Below are 18595 nucleotides of genomic sequence, written 5' to 3' on the forward strand. Positions count from 1 at the left end.
AGACCACCCAGCGCCAGGGCCTGGCAGACCCCAGTGGGGCTGGTGGGCAGTGCTCCCAGGTTGGCCAGCCGCGGTCTGGCTCCACCCGAGGGGCTGTGGCCTGGGAACCGCTAGCTGTCTCCTCAGGGAAGCGGCTGGGATCTCCAGAACAAACAGGGAAACCACAGGCCCCTGCCCCACCCGAGGAGAGGGGGGCTGCCTCTGGCCACGTCCACCGACACCCTGTTCTCCAGTCATGGCCAGTAGGGAAGAAGCAGAACGGCTGTGGTCACCTGTGGACGGAGAAGGTTGCAACCGGGGCTCTGGCCATGCTGGCTGCCCCTGCAGAGCCCCCCGCGAGGGAGGCTGGACCGAGCCGGGGCAGGGCGCATCTCAGCTTCAGGCTGAGAACAAAGCCCTGGAATCCAACAGATCTGGGTTCAAATCCGGACTCTGCCACATCCTAGCTGAGCAGCCTTGGGTAAGTGACTACACTTCTCGGGGCCTCAATGTCCTCTCTGAAAAGTGGTTTCAGTGGCCCCTGCCGCCCACAATTGTAGTGAGGTGACCCAGAGTCCTCTGGAGGGAAAGTGCCCGGCTCAGGGCATGACACACAGTAGGTCCTCGCGAGACATCAGTCCCTGACCCGTCACCGGCTCAGTGACAGCCAGAGTAATCTCAGGGGACTCCTGGGCCTGGCGGGGCAGGCTGGGACAACCTCCCTGATTCAGAGCAGCTGGGGGAGGGGAGCATCTGACTCCACTAAAAGCCGCAATTAGAGCCCAATTTAAAGAAACGCTGTGTTAGTTCTTCCCAGGGCAGATGTGATTATAGGCTCGGAGCTAAACCGTTACTAACAGGATGCCACACAGGTCCCTTCCCGGGCATGGAGGATGTCCAGCCCCACACCCTCGCCGTACAACTGGGGAAACCGAGGCCCAGGGCAGGAAGGGACAAGCTCCAGCTCACACGCAGGTTAGAGGGGGCCAGGCCCAAGCCCTGCCTTCCGAAGGCCGCTCCAGGCTCTGTCCCCATCTCTTTGCTTTTCTCTGAAGGATTCATTGCTGCATCTAGAAGCCAGAGACACCTTGGAAGAGATGACATTTCTTGAAAAGGAGGGATGGGGGCTGAGGTGGCGGAAACCCCTGAGAGGAGGTGGGGCCTCAGGGTGACACTGGCCATGAAGCCAGGGCCTCGGGGCCGGTGACAGCTCCCTGCCCAGCCCAGAGGGACCTCGAAATGATACTGATGATAATTACAGTGATCATGAGGGCCCCCTTCCTGCGGCACCTACCGTGGGCAGGCATCAACTCCTGTCTTTAGTTACCCCGGGAGGGAGCTGCTGGCGTCGACCCCACCGCAGGGAGGGCAAAACCAAGGTCCTCAGTCTCTTGCCCAGGATCCACCAGGAGCCAGTGGCAAGTGTAGGCAGTGGAACAGGTGTTCGAGCCCAGCCAAGTTGCTAAGGTCCTTTAGCGCCAGACCCGAAGTGAGTTCCTCTCAGCAAATGGTGACAGTGGGTGAGTCAGCGAATGAATGAATGAATGAGTGAATGAAAAGGCTACTTAAGGGACTCTGTTCCTGGGGAGGTGTGGGAGGGCATAGTCATCCCCTCCAGGGAGACCCCTGAGATTGATAGTCCACGGGAAAATGCCCATTTCAGCTCTCCAGAAACAAGAACTCACAACCCTCTGGGTCCCAGGAATCCCCCTGGCTGTCCCAGTGCCCTGCAGACGAGCCCTGCCAACACCCCTGCGGCCTGCCCCTCCACCTTAGTCCCAAGCAGCCCCCCAAGGCCAGAAGCCAAAAGTCACCCTGCCCTCATCCCCACCCCCCTCCACACTCTTGCCCAGGCTGAACTCCGAGTTGCAACTGGGGTCTGGGGCAGGGGTGTGATAGGGAAAAACTGGCCTCCTCTCTCCGTCTGCCCCTTCACTCTCTTCCTGCAGCGCACTTTGGGAGTCCCCAGGGTGGGGGCACTGCACTCACCAGTTAGCCTCAAGGAGCTTGGGAGGTAGGCTGCTGGAGCCCCCTGCTGGCCAAGCATCCCCATCCCCATGGGGGTGGGTTGGGAGGATTCTTTCAGCAAATATTTATGAAACCCCTACTATGTGCCGGGCCCTGGGTTAGGCACTGGGCTCAGCAGAGAACGTACGCAGACCCTCCCTTCTGATGTCCATGGTTCCACTGAGGAGGTAACTGATGTCGGGGTCACGGCCTCCCAAGGACTGTCCCCACCCCCAGAGAACTGAAATCTCTCTGGGCAGGAGGTGTGCCCGCACTGTGACACTGGGGTATGGCTGTGCTACCCCCACCAGGCTGGGGCTCCCACGGTCTGTGTATAAAACCTGTCATTCCTAAGAAACCTCTCCGCTCCCTCCAAGAGCCTCCCAGGATAGGGTTGCCAGACAAAATATAGGATGACCAGTTAAACTTGAATTTCAAATAAACAAGGAATGATTTTTTAGTATAAGTATGTCCCAAATATTGCATGAGGTGTACTTAAAACTAAAAATTATTTCTTGTTTATCTGAGATTCAAGTTTAACTGGGCTCCGTGTTTCTACTTGCTAAATCTGGCAATCCTACCCCTGGAGCTCATTCCTTCTGCTGGCACCTGGCCTGTCCAGATGGCCCATGTCGTGCCTGGACATGGCCCCCTGCCTGCCCAGTTATAGCTCCTGTCCGCCCCCAGGACTGCTGTCCTCCCCCACCGGGCCCTCAGCTCCCAGGTGGACACCCACTCCCACCTGGTACACAGAGTCCAGCCTACGGACTGTCAGGAATGCTGTCTGACCTCCTTCACGATGGGCCCCGAGAGAGGGGGACAGAGCCACCGCTGCAAAGAGGGACCTCGAGCGTCAGAGACAGGGAGAGGCAGAGGTCCAGAGATAAAAGAACATAGTCAGCAATGGAGACAGTGGGAGAGAGCCAGAGAGCTTGAGTCCCCCCATCCAGTGCTGCTTCAGGGAGGCCAGTGCAGGTGCCGGAGGGTCCTGAGAGCCCACGGGAGTTCTCCCTGAGTGGATCGGGACAGAGGCTGGGCCCCCGAGCCCCAACATTGGGCCTGGGACTCTGGGTCCTGGATGGGCAGGCCCTGGGAGGCAGCTTGGGGTCTCCCGCACTAACAGTCAGGGGTGGGAGTCCAGCCCCAGCCCCAGCCCCTGCCACTCTCCCCTCACCCTGCTTCCCAGGGGCAACACAGGGATATTCATGGCTTCCCAGAAGGGCCTATGGGGCAGCCAGAGTGGCTTTTAAAATTAGCCTCACTAACCAGATCTGGTTATTTCAGGAGACTCCGTCCCTGGCTGTCCCCTTGGCAGGGCGGGTACAGGGAGGGAGGGACCTCTACATTCCAGGGTCCCTGGCTAAGTACCCCCTGTGGCCTAAGCAGTAGAGAACATCCAGGTCCCCGTCCCCTGGCACTGGGCGGGCCTGAGCCTGCGGCCGTCTCCTTGGCAAAGTCGCCTCAGGGTTAACCATGAACGTCCAGGGACACCCCAGGGGACAGGGGAGGACCCCTCCTACTAGGCCAGGCACCCTAGAAGCCATGACAGTCTTTTCACAGCAATAGGTAAGGCTTTGTCCTCCTTTGACAGGCAACGAACCTGAGGTCTGGAGAGACAGGTACCAGCTCTGAGGCACGGGGGACGGGGACGGTAAGTCAGCCAGGTGCCCAAGTCCCTCCACGGGAGGCCTCTTGCCTCCTGCGTCTGGAGAAACCTCTGGCTGCCATTTCCACCACCGGAGCTATTTCTAAGTAGAGTCCAGTGCTTCCCGGAGCCCGGTGCCCCCCACCCAAGCCCTAATTCCAGCCTCGGGTCAGTGTCCTGGCTCGCCCTCCCCACCTCGGAGCCCAGAGTGAGCACGGAACTGGCGCAGGCACAAGAGAAACAGCGTTGGACACTTTGATCCCAGAGGCCAGATTCCTCCTCAGCCTCCCCTGGCCCCATCTTGGAGCCTGGAGAGGTGGGTGTGGGTTGGGGCCCAGCCTGAAAGCCAGCCCAGAGGCCTGCCCTTGCCACAGATGGGGGGCCGGCACAGACGGGGCAGACAGGGGGGCAAAGGCAAGGTCTGCTTCTGCCACGACAGCCCCCAGTGCTCTAGCCCTGCTGTGGGTCGGAGCTGCACGAGGGAGTAAGGGCCATGAGCAGGGGTGCCCAGACTCTTTTATAAAAGGATCGTCAGTCCCAGTAAAGCCTGGGGAGCTGAGGCTCAAGGAAGCAACCCGCAATCGTATGTTCCCAAAGCCTCGTGTCCGGACGCCCGTGTCAGGCCCGACACCGATTACTCCATCGTCCACACAAAGCTGACCCCACATCCTCTGATGTGGGCTGTAGGTCTGGTTCCCATTCATGGCTAATCACGGCTCCCACTCCCAACACGCACACTATTTCTCAGAGCCTATCACGCGCCAGGGTGCACTTTTGAATCTTCACCAAAGTCAGAACTATTAGCGTTCCCAGCACTTTTGAATCTTCACATCAGGGTTTAGCGTTCCCACTGTACAGTTGAGGAAACTGAGGCCCAGAGAGCCAAAATCATGTGCCCCAGCTCACACGGAGAGGAGATAAAGGAACTCAGAGCCAAGCTCCTGACCTTGGTGCTGAACTGTGGCTGCCGGCCCTTCGGCGGTGGGATGGGAGGAGACCCGACCAGAGATGGAGAATGGGAGGGGGTGCGATGGCTGGAGCACTGGGGTGCGGTTGTGCAGGGAAGGGCTGGGGCTAGTAGGGGACCCACAGAGCCCAGGGCAGCCTAGAGCCAAACCAGGTGGGTGCGGTTAGGCATCGGGTGTGAGTCACAGCCCCCGGGTGGCCCCAGACATCCTAGCGCCACAGAAGGGCCCTGGCAGGAAGAGCGTGGCAGTGGGTGCACTTACCGCCATCCTGGGGAGGGCGTGGGGGCTGGTGGCAGGGGGTGGGGGGCTGCAAAACTGTCAGGGAGGCCAGGGTACGTGGCCATCCAGGCTGCCCTTGCTCCTGCACTCCAACCTCAGAGGGGGCCCCCCCCTCACCCAGTACCCAGGCTGGACTCCCCACTCAGCCCCACATCCCATCAGGTCCTTCACCCAGATGTTCACACCCCACCCTACCCCCGTCCTTCCAGGCCTGTCCACTGTCCTCCTGCCCTCTGTCCCCAACATCTGCCACCTTGATCCTCCCCTCCCTGCCTGACACTGCCCAGCTGGTCTACACCAGCAGTTCCCAACTGCTATGACAATCCCTCCCAGTTTCATATCCTCCATGGCTCCCCGCTGCCCTCAGCACAGACCCCTTGACCTGGCATTCAAGGCCATGTGGCCCCTGGCTTCATCTCTACCCTGTCACCTTCCCATCACTCAGAACTGTTTGCTACCTTCCCAGTTCCACTCTCCTCCATACCTCTGCACCTGCAGTCTCTTGCCCTAGGGACACTTTCCTAAGCCTTTCCAGGATGCTCGGTCACCACTGCTGCGGAGTCTTCTCCATGTCTCCCTCACCCAGCCTGGGCCCCGCCTTGTGCACATGCCCCCCCCCCCCCCGCCCCGCACCACCCCCCCAACCCCGTGTCACTCAGTACCTTTGATTGTAACTGCCCTGCGCGGCTGAGCCCCCACCCCTGCCCCCATCAGTCCTGGTAAGCGATCCCTTGGCGCCCCCTGGTGGCCACATTGAGGAAATTCTTGGACTTCACTGAGCAAGAGAAAGGAGAGAGGGAAGCTGGTCTCTGAACACCCACTGTGAACCAGACGCTGTGCCAGGTATTTGATATACCCCGGCCCAGCGAACCCTCATCACAAACCCTTGGGAGAGGTACTACTGCTCCCATTTCACAGAAGTGGAAACTGAGGCTCAAGTTTCTCAAGGCCACCCAGCTAGTAAGAGATGGTACGGGGACTCAAACCTAGGTCTGCCTGACTTCAGAGCTGTATTCTCCACCCCTCCCTCCCCCGCCTTGGAGAAGGGGAACAGGGTGGAGGGGAGGGCAGCACGGTGGAAAGGAAGCACGCCTGGTGGTCACAGCACCCGTGGTTTGACCGTGGAGGTGCCCCCAGAGCTTAGCAGCTCTGAAGGGTAGGGTGCGGGGGACGGGCAGGCTGGTGCCTCGGCACCACTGAGATCTGTCCGGAGTAGGGCGGGGCAGGGTTCACACAAAGCCAGGCCCAACTCGGGGTACAATAGCGATAAATAGAATTTATTTTGTACAACTGTTACCGACATACACACAGCCACGGGGGCTTCCAAAATGGGTGTTGGGGCCGGAAGGCTGGCCTTTGGCGTGGTGCCTAAAAAGTGTGGACAGACACACACAAGGATGTGGACTCACAGCAGCTGTGCCTGGCTGCCCCTCCGTGGGAGTCGGGTGGAGGGGTCACAAAGGCGAGGCCCATAACTCTAGGCCAGTGAGACCCCGCGACCTGGAGTGCCCAGAGCATGGGATGGCAGGGGTTAAGCTGGGTGCTGGCTGAGAAGCCAGGGAGGTCTCCCTCCCCCCTAAGGGGGTCACTTGTCTGTCACGTGGAGGCAGTGGCCAGGGCATCGGCAGATCTGTGGTAGAGCTTGAGGGTCCAGGAGGGGCAACAGGCAGAGCCAGCTCCCAGCCCCTCAGCCCACCTGGGGTCCCAGGGAGCCCAAGAAGCAAGGGAGGGCAATGGGGGCCCCTGGGAGGACAATCCCCCATTCTGGGGCAGGTGCATGGAATCACAGTCATCACTGACCTCTGAAATAATCTTGTCCACGTCTAGCAGAGGCGCCCAGAGAGGGAGACTGACTTGCCCAAAGTCACACAGCAGAACCCATACTGGAAGCCAGGACTCAGGACTCCCAGCCCAGTGCCCATCCCACCACGTTTCACGTCCCACCGCCTCTGCAACGGGCTCTGTGTACACCAAGATATCTCAATCCTGCCCTCCCGTCCTGCTCCCCAGGGGTCCGGAGATGCACCCGGGTGTGACAAAGGGCCCGGAGCGGGGGCAAGCCAGGCCTGGAGTTCTGCTTCAACTGACCACTGCCTGTCCCAGCCTGGGGGGTGGGGATGATGCCAGCAGCTTCCCCCTCCTGGGTCCGGATGGCTCCGCCCCGCAGAGACAGTCCAGACAGGTGGCCAAGGCGGGGGCAGGGGACAGCCCACAGGCTGGTGCTGGCCGTGGGGGCAGAGGTCCTATCCACCTGGAGTTGACACTGCGTCTTCACCTTGTGCTTCTGCGGCCTCACCTGCAGGGTTAAGAGAGAGGAACACACCACGATGCGGGAAGACGGGAGCGAGAAGGGCCTGCCCCAGATCCAGGCTCTGGGTCTTTCCATCCCACTGGGGACCCTCCAGGCCCCTCCCTCCCGGCAACCACCGAGTCCTTTGCAGGCTCCCACCAAGTCCTCCCGCTGACTCGTGGGCACAGGTGAGGCAGCATTTATTAGCCCGGCTGCACAGAAAAGGAAACGGAGTTCCGGGGAGGGGCCGATGACCTGCCCAAGTCACCCAGCATTTAAGTAGCAGAGGATTCGAATCCAGGCACACAGCTCTCAGCCCAAGGAAGTGACAGAGGAACAGGAGGAGTCACCCCCCTCCTCCCCACTCCCACCCACTCCCACCCTCTCCCCCCAAACAAGAGCTGAGGACTGGGTCTGACCTGCTCAGTTTCACCTTCAGAGCTGGAGCCTGGCTAACAGCCCTGCACAGACAGAGTGGCAGCGAGGCAGGCGACAGGATAGGTGAAGACATGGGGCAGGAGACACAGGCAAGCAGAAGACACTGGTTGTGCCCAGGCCAGATGAGCCCAACCCCTCCGGGCCTCAGGGGGACCTCGTGGTCCAGCACCCACCCCTGGTCCCCTGGGACACCTGTCCCCTTCCCCCAACAGCTAACCCCCTCCTGGGTGAGTGTCCCCACAAGGCAGCCTCTAGGCTGGTCACATCCGCCCTGGCCAGCCCTCTGGCAGCTGCACGTACCAGCTGGGGCGTGTGCTGCTCAGATGCCTCCAGCTGGATCTTGATCTCGGGACACGCAGGGTCCCCCGACTTGCTGGCGTCGGGATGGGGTGACCGGGAGGGTCCTGGGGAGGGGGGCAGGAGGGAGCCACCTCACTGGCCGCGGGGAGGCACCAAGGAGATGGACGCATGGATGGGCGGTAGGCACTGGTGCTCCGCGACCCTGCCCCACCCTTAACTCCCGTCTTTACCCACCCCTCTGTCATCCTCCGAGACCCTTCCAGAAGCCATGAGCCCTCAACCGTCTTAGGCCAGATAATGACCCACCCACTGTCCCCTATGTCAGGGGAAGTCCCGTCACACACCCACCACCTGGGGCATGAGAAGTCGTCTCGACCCTCTGTGCCTATCTCTGTCCCTCTCCTGCCAGAATGCCTTGGCAGGGGAAGCTGTCTGCGGCCTGGTACCTGGGGAGCTGCCCCCACTCGTGGTGCTGACACTATCCTCCAGCCACGTGCTATAGATGAAGGAGTCCCGCTTGTGGGGCGTCCCTGAGGACGAGACGCTCTCCTGGGGATGGGAGGAAAAGGCAGGTTAGCCCTCGTCCGTGGCACTGGCTTTGCTTCCCTCCCCTCTCCCAGCGTCCTCTGCCTGCTGCAACCCACACACCCTCACCCTTGTGCCCCTGCAAAGAGGATGGGGGCCCAGCAACGTCTGCCCCGGGGAGACCCGGAGGACAGAGTAGGAACAGGCACAGTCCCAGCCGTTACACCACACACCCCCACGCGTTCATTCAGCAAACATTCACTGATGTTCTCCTGGGCCAAACCACTGAGAGAAATCAGGCCCGGTTCCCGCCCTCAGACAGTGAGGTCTAGGAGGCAAGACAGACTGTGAAGAACTATTACAATCCTAGAGTCTGAGCCCCATCGGGCAGGGCCGCGGTCTGCCCTGTTCCCTGCTGCACCTGCAGCACCTGGAACAGGGCCTGGCAAGGAACACGTGGCCGCTAAAGGTTTGATGAATGAAGAATGACACAAGGGTGCTAGGGGCAAAGCCCCAGGGGGGCCTGCGAGAACATTAAAGGGGGGGGCGGGGAGGGGGGGTGGTTCCTAACCTACCCTAGGACTAGGCGGCTTTCAGAGGTGATGTGAGGCTGAGTCAAGCAGGATGAGTAGGAGTCAGTCGGACAGAGAGGGAAAGAGGAGGCAGGCAGAGTCTTCCAGACAGAGGAAATGGCAAGTGCAAAGGCCCAGAGGTGGGGCAAGCCTGGTATGTTGGAGGGACTGCAAAGGAGCGCAGATTGGCCGAAGTGGTGAGAGATGCAGGGGTAGGGAGGGACCAGATCTTCAACGGTCTCAGAGATTGGGTGCTCTGTGGGCAACACTGGGGAGCCATGGAAGGCTTTACAGTAAGGGAGGGTTAGTCTGCATTGCTCCTTTGGACTGGGTCCCCTGATCTCATCTCAGTCACACCCAAGCTCGTGTTTCTGCCTGCAGCATCTACGGGGACCAAAGAGCCCCCCTCCGGGCCACTGCAGAGCGCCAACGTTCCCTGGGCCTCTCACCAGGCCTGTGTCATCCGCGTCCACACCCTCGGTCTCCTCCACCACGCTGGCGAAGCTGCTGGCACTGGACGAGGAGCGGGAGAAGTCCTTCAGCACTTCGGCTCTCTGGGCTGCCGTCTCCGCTCTGCCAGACAGCACCCCGTGAGCCCACGTCTGCTCTGGGCTCCTCCTGAGCCAGACCCCGGTTCCCTGCCCCGGGAGGCCCAGCCTGCAGCCAGCCAAGTACCTCTGTGCCCCCCATGACGGCTGCCTAGGCCTCTGAGGCTCCCCACCACCACTGTCCTTCCTAATTCATGGATCTGAGCATGCCCCTCCCCTGTACAAAGCCCTCTCGTGGCTCCCCGCTGTCCCAGATACAGTCTAATTTCCCTGGCTTGGTATTCAGTAATAATAGTAACTATTAACAATAAAACTATGGTCTAGTGCATGCTTGACTGGGCCAGGCACTGTTTCAAGTGCCTCTGCCCGAGTGGTCTCATTGCTATCATTATTAGACCCGCTCTGCAGATGAGGAAACACTGAGGAAACGCCGTTCAGAGAGGGTGGGTGCCCAGCCCAAGGTCACCCAGCCATAGGTGGGAGAAAGCGGCTTGGACCCAGGCCTTCCAACCCCACACCCTACTCTCAACCCTCTCAGTTTTGCTCCAGGCCCAGGACTTTGTGTCTCCCGCCTGGAGTCTCACGCCTTCCCTCAATTCCCAAAAAGCAAATTCATCTTTCAAAACTCAGCCAAGGTTCTGAAGCGTCTCCTCCCTGATTCCTCCTCTCGAGGTGGGAATAGCCCTCCTCACTCTGGGTGTGCGAGCCCCTGTCTCTCCCTGTCCCTGCCATCCATTCTTGCTTCTCTGTTTACCTGCCTGACTCTTCAGCAGAGCACAGTCCTCTAGAGCCACAGCGTTGAAGGGAGGGGCGGCCCCTCCTGCGTCCGTTCTTCCCCGCCCCACCTCTTCACATCGTACCCACAGTCAGGTTCGAAAGTCTCACTCCTCTTAACTAAAATCCCAAAGGCTCTTTCCTGGCCCCACTTAGAGTAAGAGGCAAAGTTCTCAATATGGCTTCCAAAGCCTGGATCTAGCCCCTGCCCACCTTGCTGACCTCATCCCCGACATCACCCAGCACAATGCCCGCCGGGGCCCAGCTCCTCGCTCACTCAGCTCCAACCATACCACCCTGCTTTCGATCCTTCAGGCCTCAGGGCCTTTGTGCGTGCTGTGCACCTCTTCCTTCCGCCATGACAGTCCTAGCAGGGCTGGCTCTTCACTGAGCTCTCAATTTACGCCTCCCCCGTATCTGGATGTCTTCCCTGAGCACCACCTACCCCCCGCCCACCTGATCATTCCCCACTGCACCCCCAGCTTTGCTGTTCTCTTGTGGCACCGTCTAGAAATAGCTCATCAGCTCGTGCTACTCTGGACTGTCAGCTCCACGAGGCAGGGGTTGTGTGTGCCCAGCTCGCTGCTGGACCTGGAGCCTGGCATGGGGCCCGGCACGAATGAAGCTCTCAGTGGGTATGGGTACGTGTCAACGGAGGGCCTGCGAGAGTACCCAGGCGCCCCTGACGCCCTGGTGTGGCAGCACCAATGCTCCCAGGCAGCCCCAGGCCCACGCAGGGACTGGAAAGGGTGAGTCCGAGCCCCCTGGCTCGGCGTGCCCCAAACCCCAACCTGTTCTTGGTCGTGGGCATCTCTGGGGAGCTCTGAGTGGATGAGTTCTCCGACTTGGGCTCTTGTGAGACGTGCCCGCTGTCTGGGGTCTTCTGGCCGGCGGGGGGACTCTCCCTGCGGGGCACACGGGGGCAGCGGGGGGATTCAGCACCGGGCCTGGCACCAAGGGTAGAGCGAGGCCCAGGTGGTGAGAGAAGGTCACGGGCGCCTCCTGCCTCGTCCCCGCACCCTAGATCCTCAGGGGCCAACCCCAGAGCAGGCCCTGCAGCTCCCTGGCTGGCCTGGCCGACGAGAGGAACAGGCAGTGACGGAGCGCCCACGTGCGACAGCGCCCTCCTTATCCCTGGTACGGATAAGGAAACTGGAGTCCAGAGATGGGAAGGAATCCGTCCAGAGACGCACAGCTAGGACATGGCAAAGCCAAGGCTTAAATCCAGGGTTCACAGGATTCTGGGCTCTCGTGGCCGTGAGGACGGCACCACCTCCGCTCTGGGGGGCTCAGCGCACCTGCCCTGCTTCATGCGCTCTACACCATACCTCTGCCGCAGCCCCGGGTTGTTGCTCACGTGCTTGTCCTCATTTTCCAGATTGGGACAGTGGGGCTCAGAGAGGTACGGTGACTTTGCCAGGGTCACACAGCCCCAGTGTGGTAGAGACAGGACTCACATTCAGGAGCTATCCTCCGCTTCCCAGGGGCTGTTCCGCTGCTCGTATGGCGTGCTGCCTGCACCCTGCCCGCACAGACGCATCCGCAGACCCCCACAGGCCAGGCCGTAAATCCCGGCTCTGCCTCTCCCGGGTTGCGTGACCTGGGCAGGCAACTCCTGAGCCCTCTCCCCTACAGCATCTTGACATGCAAGGTGTGACCCCCTGGGGAGCCACCAGAACCGCTGAACCGATGAAGGCATCTCACGTTAGGTGACGAGCTGGCCCTGGGGCCCGACACACAGCAGGTACCTGGACTGTCCCCAGAAAGGGACAGGGAGCAGAAGAGTGGGCACTCCCTCCTGCCTGCGTACCTTTGCCACAGCACGGGGGTCAGGGAAGGGGCTGGGGGTGACAGGGGACCCATCCCACCCACCTTTTCTCCTGCACTTCCTGTATATTCTCGATCCCGATGGCGCTGCTGCGGCGAGAGCCAAACGGGCCCGACTTCTTCCTCGTGGGGCTCTTCCCAGGGACGATCAGTGACTGCAGGGAAAGGGCCCAACTCAGTGCCCACCTGCCCTGGGAGAGCCACTGTCCCCCACATACCACCTGGGGCCCTGCTGCCCCAGGCCCTGAAGCAGAGGCAGTGAACAAGAAAGAATGAGAGGAATGCCCATCTCCAGAGACAGCCCCGCAAGTTAACAGAGAGGGAAGCGGGCCTGGGGAGGGCGAGGGCGCTCGAGATCACATAGCAGGGCAGCGCCTGGAACCGCATCCCAGGCCGAGTCCTCAGAATGGCTACCGGCTCTCGGCCCCTCAGGGGCATCATGGGACCTGAAGCCTCAGGGCAGCGGGGAGACAGTGGATGTAGCAACATAAACCCCTGCCCCACCTCGGAATCTCCAAACTGGCTGAGGGAGATTCGGGCCCAGCAGTTGCAAGATACCTTCCCTCCCCCGATTTCTAACCACACGAGGGGGGGGGGGATGCCCCAGGCACCAGAAGCATGCCCCAGCTTCTCCGGGGAGGCGGGAAGGCGGGCCCCAGGGAGGCACGGAGGGGCAGGAAACCCTAGGCCAGTTCATGGTGCGGAGGGGGAACCAGGGCAGAGGAGAGGGATGGAGGTCCATGCAGAACTGGCGATATTGGGGGACGTGCGGCTGGGCATAGGGTCTTTGGGCACCAGATTCTGGCAGGGACTGGGTGAGGGTCCCCAGGGCCAGGGCAGGGCCAGAAGCCCCTGGTGGGGGGCGCTGGCTCTGACACAGGTACCAGGCCCCAAAGCAGGTGCTGAGTGCCATCAGAGCTGCCGGCACCCCATCCTGCACACCCCCGGGCCCAGCCCGGGGGAAGGGGGGGGGCAACGTCCCCAATATGGCCTCCGTCCTGAGAGCGAGCAGAGAACAGCACGTGCAGGCAGCCTCCAGAGCCGGCGGCCCCGCGGACGACAACCTCTTCCACCGTTCCTATGCCTATGGCACTGCCCCGGCGTCCGAATCTACTCGCGCTTTTCCCGGGAATAAGCAATGACTGGCAAGCAGCAGAGGGCGGGGGCAGAGAGAGACAGACAGACAGACATGGAGAAAGACAGAGAGAGATTGAGATGGGGTTGACAGAGAGGGACACGGCCAGGAAGGGGCGGCACAGCGGACGGGGGAAAGATTGGCCAATAGACAGAGACACAGGGGGAACACACGGAGGTCACAGAGTGAAAGACAGACAGAGAGACAGAGATGGAAGGAACGGGGAGGCAGAAAGGAGGAAGCAGGGAGAGAAAAGCGTGGGGAAAGAGGAAGAAGAGGAGGAGGACGAAGGTGTCAGTGGGGGGAGCAGGAGGGAAAGAAAGAGAAGGGAAACCAGGGAAAATGCAGACAGTAGAAGGAAAAGGAAACAGCAGGAGAGAAGAGAGTTGTACAAAAAACAAAAACAGAAATGGGTCTGGTTACTGCCATGGTGGGTGCTGCTGGCCTGGCCCGGCCCCGGGGCCCCTTCTACAGCACCCACAGGAGGCTAGGCCACTCGGCGGGAAGGGAGGGGGTGGGCCCGCTTCTCCAGTGACAGTGGGCTTGGTGACTGCAGGACGGCAGAGGTCCCGCCTTGTTCCCCGGGCCGGGCCAGACCATGGGGCAGGGGTGGCTGGGGGGTTGGGGGGTGGGGAATCTCCTGCCATGTGACACGGCCTTACAGCACTGAGCACAGGGCTTGGCATGCAGCATACAGCGATAAAGGACAGAAGTAAGGACGGACAGATCAGTGGAAGAAAGATGGGCGGACAAGGAGGAGCAGAGTTGCGTGTGCAATGCCAGGGGTGGCCACTAGGCGGCGGAAAGCCGATGAGCCCACAGCCGAAGGCCTCACCCACCCCGTGCGCCCAGCACCCCCCGCTCAGTGTTAGCAGCAGAATCCCACAGAGGCTGGCAGACAGGAAGTAATCACACAGCAGGTGCTCACACAGAAGCCCAGTTCCTGACACACAATAGGGAGCCGCAACCACAGAGGCCCTGACACACAGTAGGTGCTGACACAGCAGTCTAGGGCCAGGGACACAGAAATAGATGCTCACAGAATAAATGCTCACACCACACAGCTCACTTCCTGGCACAGAGTGCAGATTCACTGATATCCAGGGCTTGGCACATATTGTGTGCTCAGTCAGGAGTTCATCTCCTGACATACGCTGGGTTCTCAGAATAACCCAGGGCTGGGCATACAGTAGATACTTACAGAGTCGATGCCCACACAGCAGCCCGGGACCTGACACACAGTAGGTGCTCATGGAAATTCAGGGCAGGCCCACAGTAGATGCTCACACAGTACACGTCCACATGGCAACCCAGGTCCTGACACAGTAGGTGCTCACATAGCAGCCCAAGTCCCAACACACAGGAGGCACCCACCAGCATCTCAGAGCCAGGCACACAGCAGGTGCTCACACAGAAATCCAGGTCCTGACACACAGTAGATGCTCCCGGCAACTCAAGGCTTGACATTAGGTGCCCACAAAGCAGCCCGATTCCCAGCACATGATAGACAGTAGGTGCTCGATAAAGAGTGTCAGATAGAGAGAGCCCCAGAGCTGACCCACAGAAAGCCACCTGAATAAGGGGCCAGGAGGAGGGAAGGGGGCTGCAGGCTCTGTGCACCTCAGTGTCATGGCCCGGACATTGGACCCCCATGGAGAGCAGTGGCTAGACTGAGTCTAGAACCCAGGCTGGGCACTCAAATGCCAGGGCAACGGGAGGAGGCGGGGCCGGGCCTCGGAGGTCGGGGAGAGCGGAGGGCTACTGGGGGTGGTACTCACTATTCCAGCTGCCTTGGCCAGGTCGGGGTTGTTGGGGGCAAAGCTCCCGCTGTGGCTGGTGGACACGGTGTTGGGTTTCTTGTTGCTTAGTCCCATGGCATCCATGGACTGGCTGCGGCTCCGGATGACCCGCTGTGAAGGTGGGGTGGGAGTGGAGGCGGCACAGACTTCATGAGGTCCCACCCCCGCACAGAAACCCAGGAGCCCGGGCGTCTGGCCCCTCCCCACCAATGCCACTCCAGGGGACCCCCGGAAGTCCCTGCCTGTGAGGCCCCAGGAGAGGTGAGTCCACATGGTGCCTAAGGGCAGTTTGGGCCTCAGCTCTGCCACCAGCCTGCTGGGGGCCGTTGGGCAAGCCACTTCACGTCTCTGAGCCTCCCGGGACTCTCATGTGGCTGCTGTAAGGACTGCAGAAGATGCTGGGGCATGAGCCAGAGCACGCAGAGAGCCCTCCAGAAACCTCAGCTTCTTGCTTTTAGGGTCCTTTAGGGCTTCCTCTCCCCGCTTTTCTTTCCTCCTTCTCTCCTTTTCTTCCTTGCTTTTTTCAGCCAATCTACACTGAACATTTCCTATGGGGCCAGGTACTTTATTCTCATTTTCTCACTCAATGCACCCTACCAGGTGGGCATTATTATCATGGCCATTTTACAAATGAGATGAGCCTGGAACCCAGATGCCAAATCACATGCCCTTCACTGTGGGCTCTACGGCCTCTAAGAAATTCTTTGACCTAATCCGGCACCTACTAGATTTGAGACCACTGGAGCCCTCCCTCAAGAGCCCCCAGACCCATGTCCACCCCACCCATTCCCGGTCTCTGGTGGGCACAGGCAGGGCTCTCCTCAGGCCCCTTTGTTAAAGAAAGCCTGTTCGCCTAAGTCCAGGGCAGGCCCGGGCAGCTGGGCCAATCCCCTTATGCAAACCCGCGTCTGCAGCTTTGCTGTCTGCCCTGGGGTGACGGTGAGGCCCAACCAGCCTGGCTGGGCACCCAGAGGATGGGCAGCCCCCCTCCTGGGAGTGGAGAAGGTGGCAAAGGAGCCACAGCCTGGGGACCTGCAGCTTGGGGGCGTCCAGGCCCTACGGGGGAAAGAGACACTCCCTCCTCCTCTCTCACTTTGGACAGCAGTTGCTGAGGTAGGTGGGCTTTTGAACTTACGTTGCACTAATCTAGCTGCTTTACAAATGATTCTCGACAGTTGTATGAAGTAAACGGCCATTGCTCTACCCAGTGGATAGAGAAACTGAGGCTCAGGGGTGCCTGGCTGGCTCAGTTGGAAGAGCATGCGACTCGATCTCAGGGCCGTGGGTTTGAGCCCCATGTTGAGTGCAGAGACTACTTAAACAAATACAACTTGAAAAAAAAGAAACGAAAGAAACTGAGGCTCAGAGGATGCTCAAGCTGGTAAGTGAACCCAGGGCGTCTGTACTCTTAACTCTAAGATAATGCAGAGACAGCCATGGTAGGTCACACAGGCCTAAGGTCATACAGGCCAGGTTCCTCTCCTATAGCCACTCGGTTCACAAATGGCATCTTAGACTTCTGTTTCTCTCCCTCAGTGAGGACGGAGACCTCCTCCTCCCTTCTCTGCCTGCTGACCTGGTAGCCACCACCAGAGGCACCAGAGGCACTTGGTTGCCGCTCAGAGGGCTCGAACCTTCGCGGAACTCCCAGGTAGACTCCACCCCCAAGCCTAGGCCCCGCCTCCAACCATTAACTCCTCCCAAGTCAGAGCCCCACCCTAAAGCCTAGGTCCGTCCTGAGGCTCGCCGTCACCTAGCCTCTCGCTGTCACCCAGACTCCACGCCCAGGTACTTGCCACCTAGCTCCTAGCTCTTCTCACGTCTAACAACCCCACCCCCAGACTCCACCCAGAGCTCCGCCCCCACCGGACTCCACCCCCAACGCGAGCCGCCTCTAGCCGCCCCTCCAAGCCTCGTCCATAGTCCCACCCCCGACTCCACCCCAGCCAGGTCCCAGTTTCTCTGCCCCAGGTAGACCCTGGCCCTTCACCTTAAAAGACTCGAAGAATCCGCCGCCCCCGCCGCCATTCTCCATCTTGTCCTCGTCACCGCCCAGGCCCATCATGGACTGGCTGTGGATGTGCAGTTCCTCATAGAGCGTCTCCAGGAGGGCAGCCCGTGTCCGCTCCTGTGGGCCAGGTCGAGGCCATCAGGAGAGACCCCAGTGATTGGCCCTTGGTTCTACAATTCGAATCCTGGCCACCTTCTCTGAGTCAGGGCCCCAGGAGCCCATGCTGGCTTCCCTGGGACCCCCACCTCGCGGCTCCAGCAGCGCTCAAGGCTGCTCATGTCCCAACCCACGGTCTGCCCCTTCCCCCATGGTGTCCTCTGTGCCAGCCTGCCCACCTGCGAGCACCTCCTGGGACATTCCTCACATACCCCTAGAAATGTCCTAATTCTTCTCCCTGGACCACAGCCCTGCTGCCCCTAAATCCACCCCACCCCAGACAGCTCTCCCGGAGGCCAAAGTCTGAACCTGGCATTTCCCTCCCCAGGGGCAGGGCTGAAATGCCAGGTTGCAGGCAGGGGTTCAGCCCAACAGCCCATCCTCACCTCCAGTTTGGCAAACTTCTCTGCCTTGTAGCAGGCATATTCAGCATTGATCAGCTTTGTCAGCAAAAACTCCTGGAACTCAGGCCCCTGGGAGCCCCCGAGCGTGGAGAGGAGAGAAAGGGCTCAGTTGAACACAGAGACAAGGGGCTGGAGCTCCTGAGCCGCACCCTGCTGGGGCCCTGGGGCCATCCTCATCTCTCTCAGAAGGGGGCCTCCTTGGCCTCAGCCCCCCAGCCCAGGTACCTGTGAGGGCCCCCTAGGCCCTTCATGGTTGCCCACCCCTTGGAAGAGCAGACCTCACAGATGCAAGGGGCTGGCTGGGGTCTCCCACTGCCTCAGTCTGGGGGAGAAGTGAGGGGCCTGAAGCCAAGGCTCGAGGTGTGGCTTCTGAGAGATGAGAGAAATGTGTTGCCCCCTTCCCAAACATTTTAGAAGGAAGAAGGCTGTAATTGTCAAAAAGATAATACAAGTTAGGAAGGGCCACAGAGCCTCTGTGAGAAATCTAAAATAATGATGCAGATTGTTCCCTGACCTTATAAAGATCACAGTGTGTATCCATCCGTGTGAATGAGAAGCCAGTCCCCGGTGACAGGGTTAGGGGAGCCCAGCTGCCCTGGCACACAGTGGGGCCTCAGGACCTCTTACAGCAGACTGTGCACCCCTCCTTCGGCCCCCACCCATTTTGTCCTACTCTGTCCATGACTGGGGCTGGGGGCTGCCCCTCACCTTCCTGAACACAGCAGGGTCCGGGAGGGGGGGCCCAAAGAAGGGCACGTCGTCTCTAGCGGTGACAGAGACCTGGAAGGGAGAGCAGCAGTCTCTGTGGAGTCCCCACCCCAGCCAGACACCCCTAATTCATCCCTGGCCTGCCCCCTGCTGGGGAAGGTTCAGTGACTGCAGACTGGGTAAGTGAACCCCAGGATTTCAGCTCCTCCATCCTTGGTCCTGAATTTGAA

The 18595-nt window shown here is 60.3% G+C and overlaps 1 protein-coding gene across 1 annotated transcript in view; it reads right to left on the bottom strand.

The window, feature by feature from the left end:
* Positions 1-6134: 6134 nt before the first annotated feature.
* LOC122480056 (RAP1 GTPase activating protein) overlaps positions 6135-18595 on the bottom strand; it is a 50284-nt gene continuing 37823 nt past the window's right edge. Inside the window, 12 exon segments of the mRNA XM_043574018.1 lie at positions 6135-7015; positions 7018-7174; positions 7907-8010; positions 8353-8455; positions 9453-9576; positions 11117-11230; positions 12198-12307; positions 13217-13294; positions 15066-15197; positions 17077-17214; positions 17640-17726; positions 18366-18437. Of these exon segments, the coding sequence (XP_043429953.1) occupies positions 6702-7015; positions 7018-7174; positions 7907-8010; positions 8353-8455; positions 9453-9576; positions 11117-11230; positions 12198-12307; positions 13217-13294; positions 15066-15197; positions 17077-17214; positions 17640-17726; positions 18366-18437 (1533 nt within the window). The 3' untranslated portion in view covers positions 6135-6701.

This window comes from Prionailurus bengalensis, chromosome C1, assembly GCF_016509475.1.
Source record: "Prionailurus bengalensis isolate Pbe53 chromosome C1, Fcat_Pben_1.1_paternal_pri, whole genome shotgun sequence".
Taxonomy (NCBI): domain Eukaryota; kingdom Metazoa; phylum Chordata; class Mammalia; order Carnivora; family Felidae; genus Prionailurus; species Prionailurus bengalensis.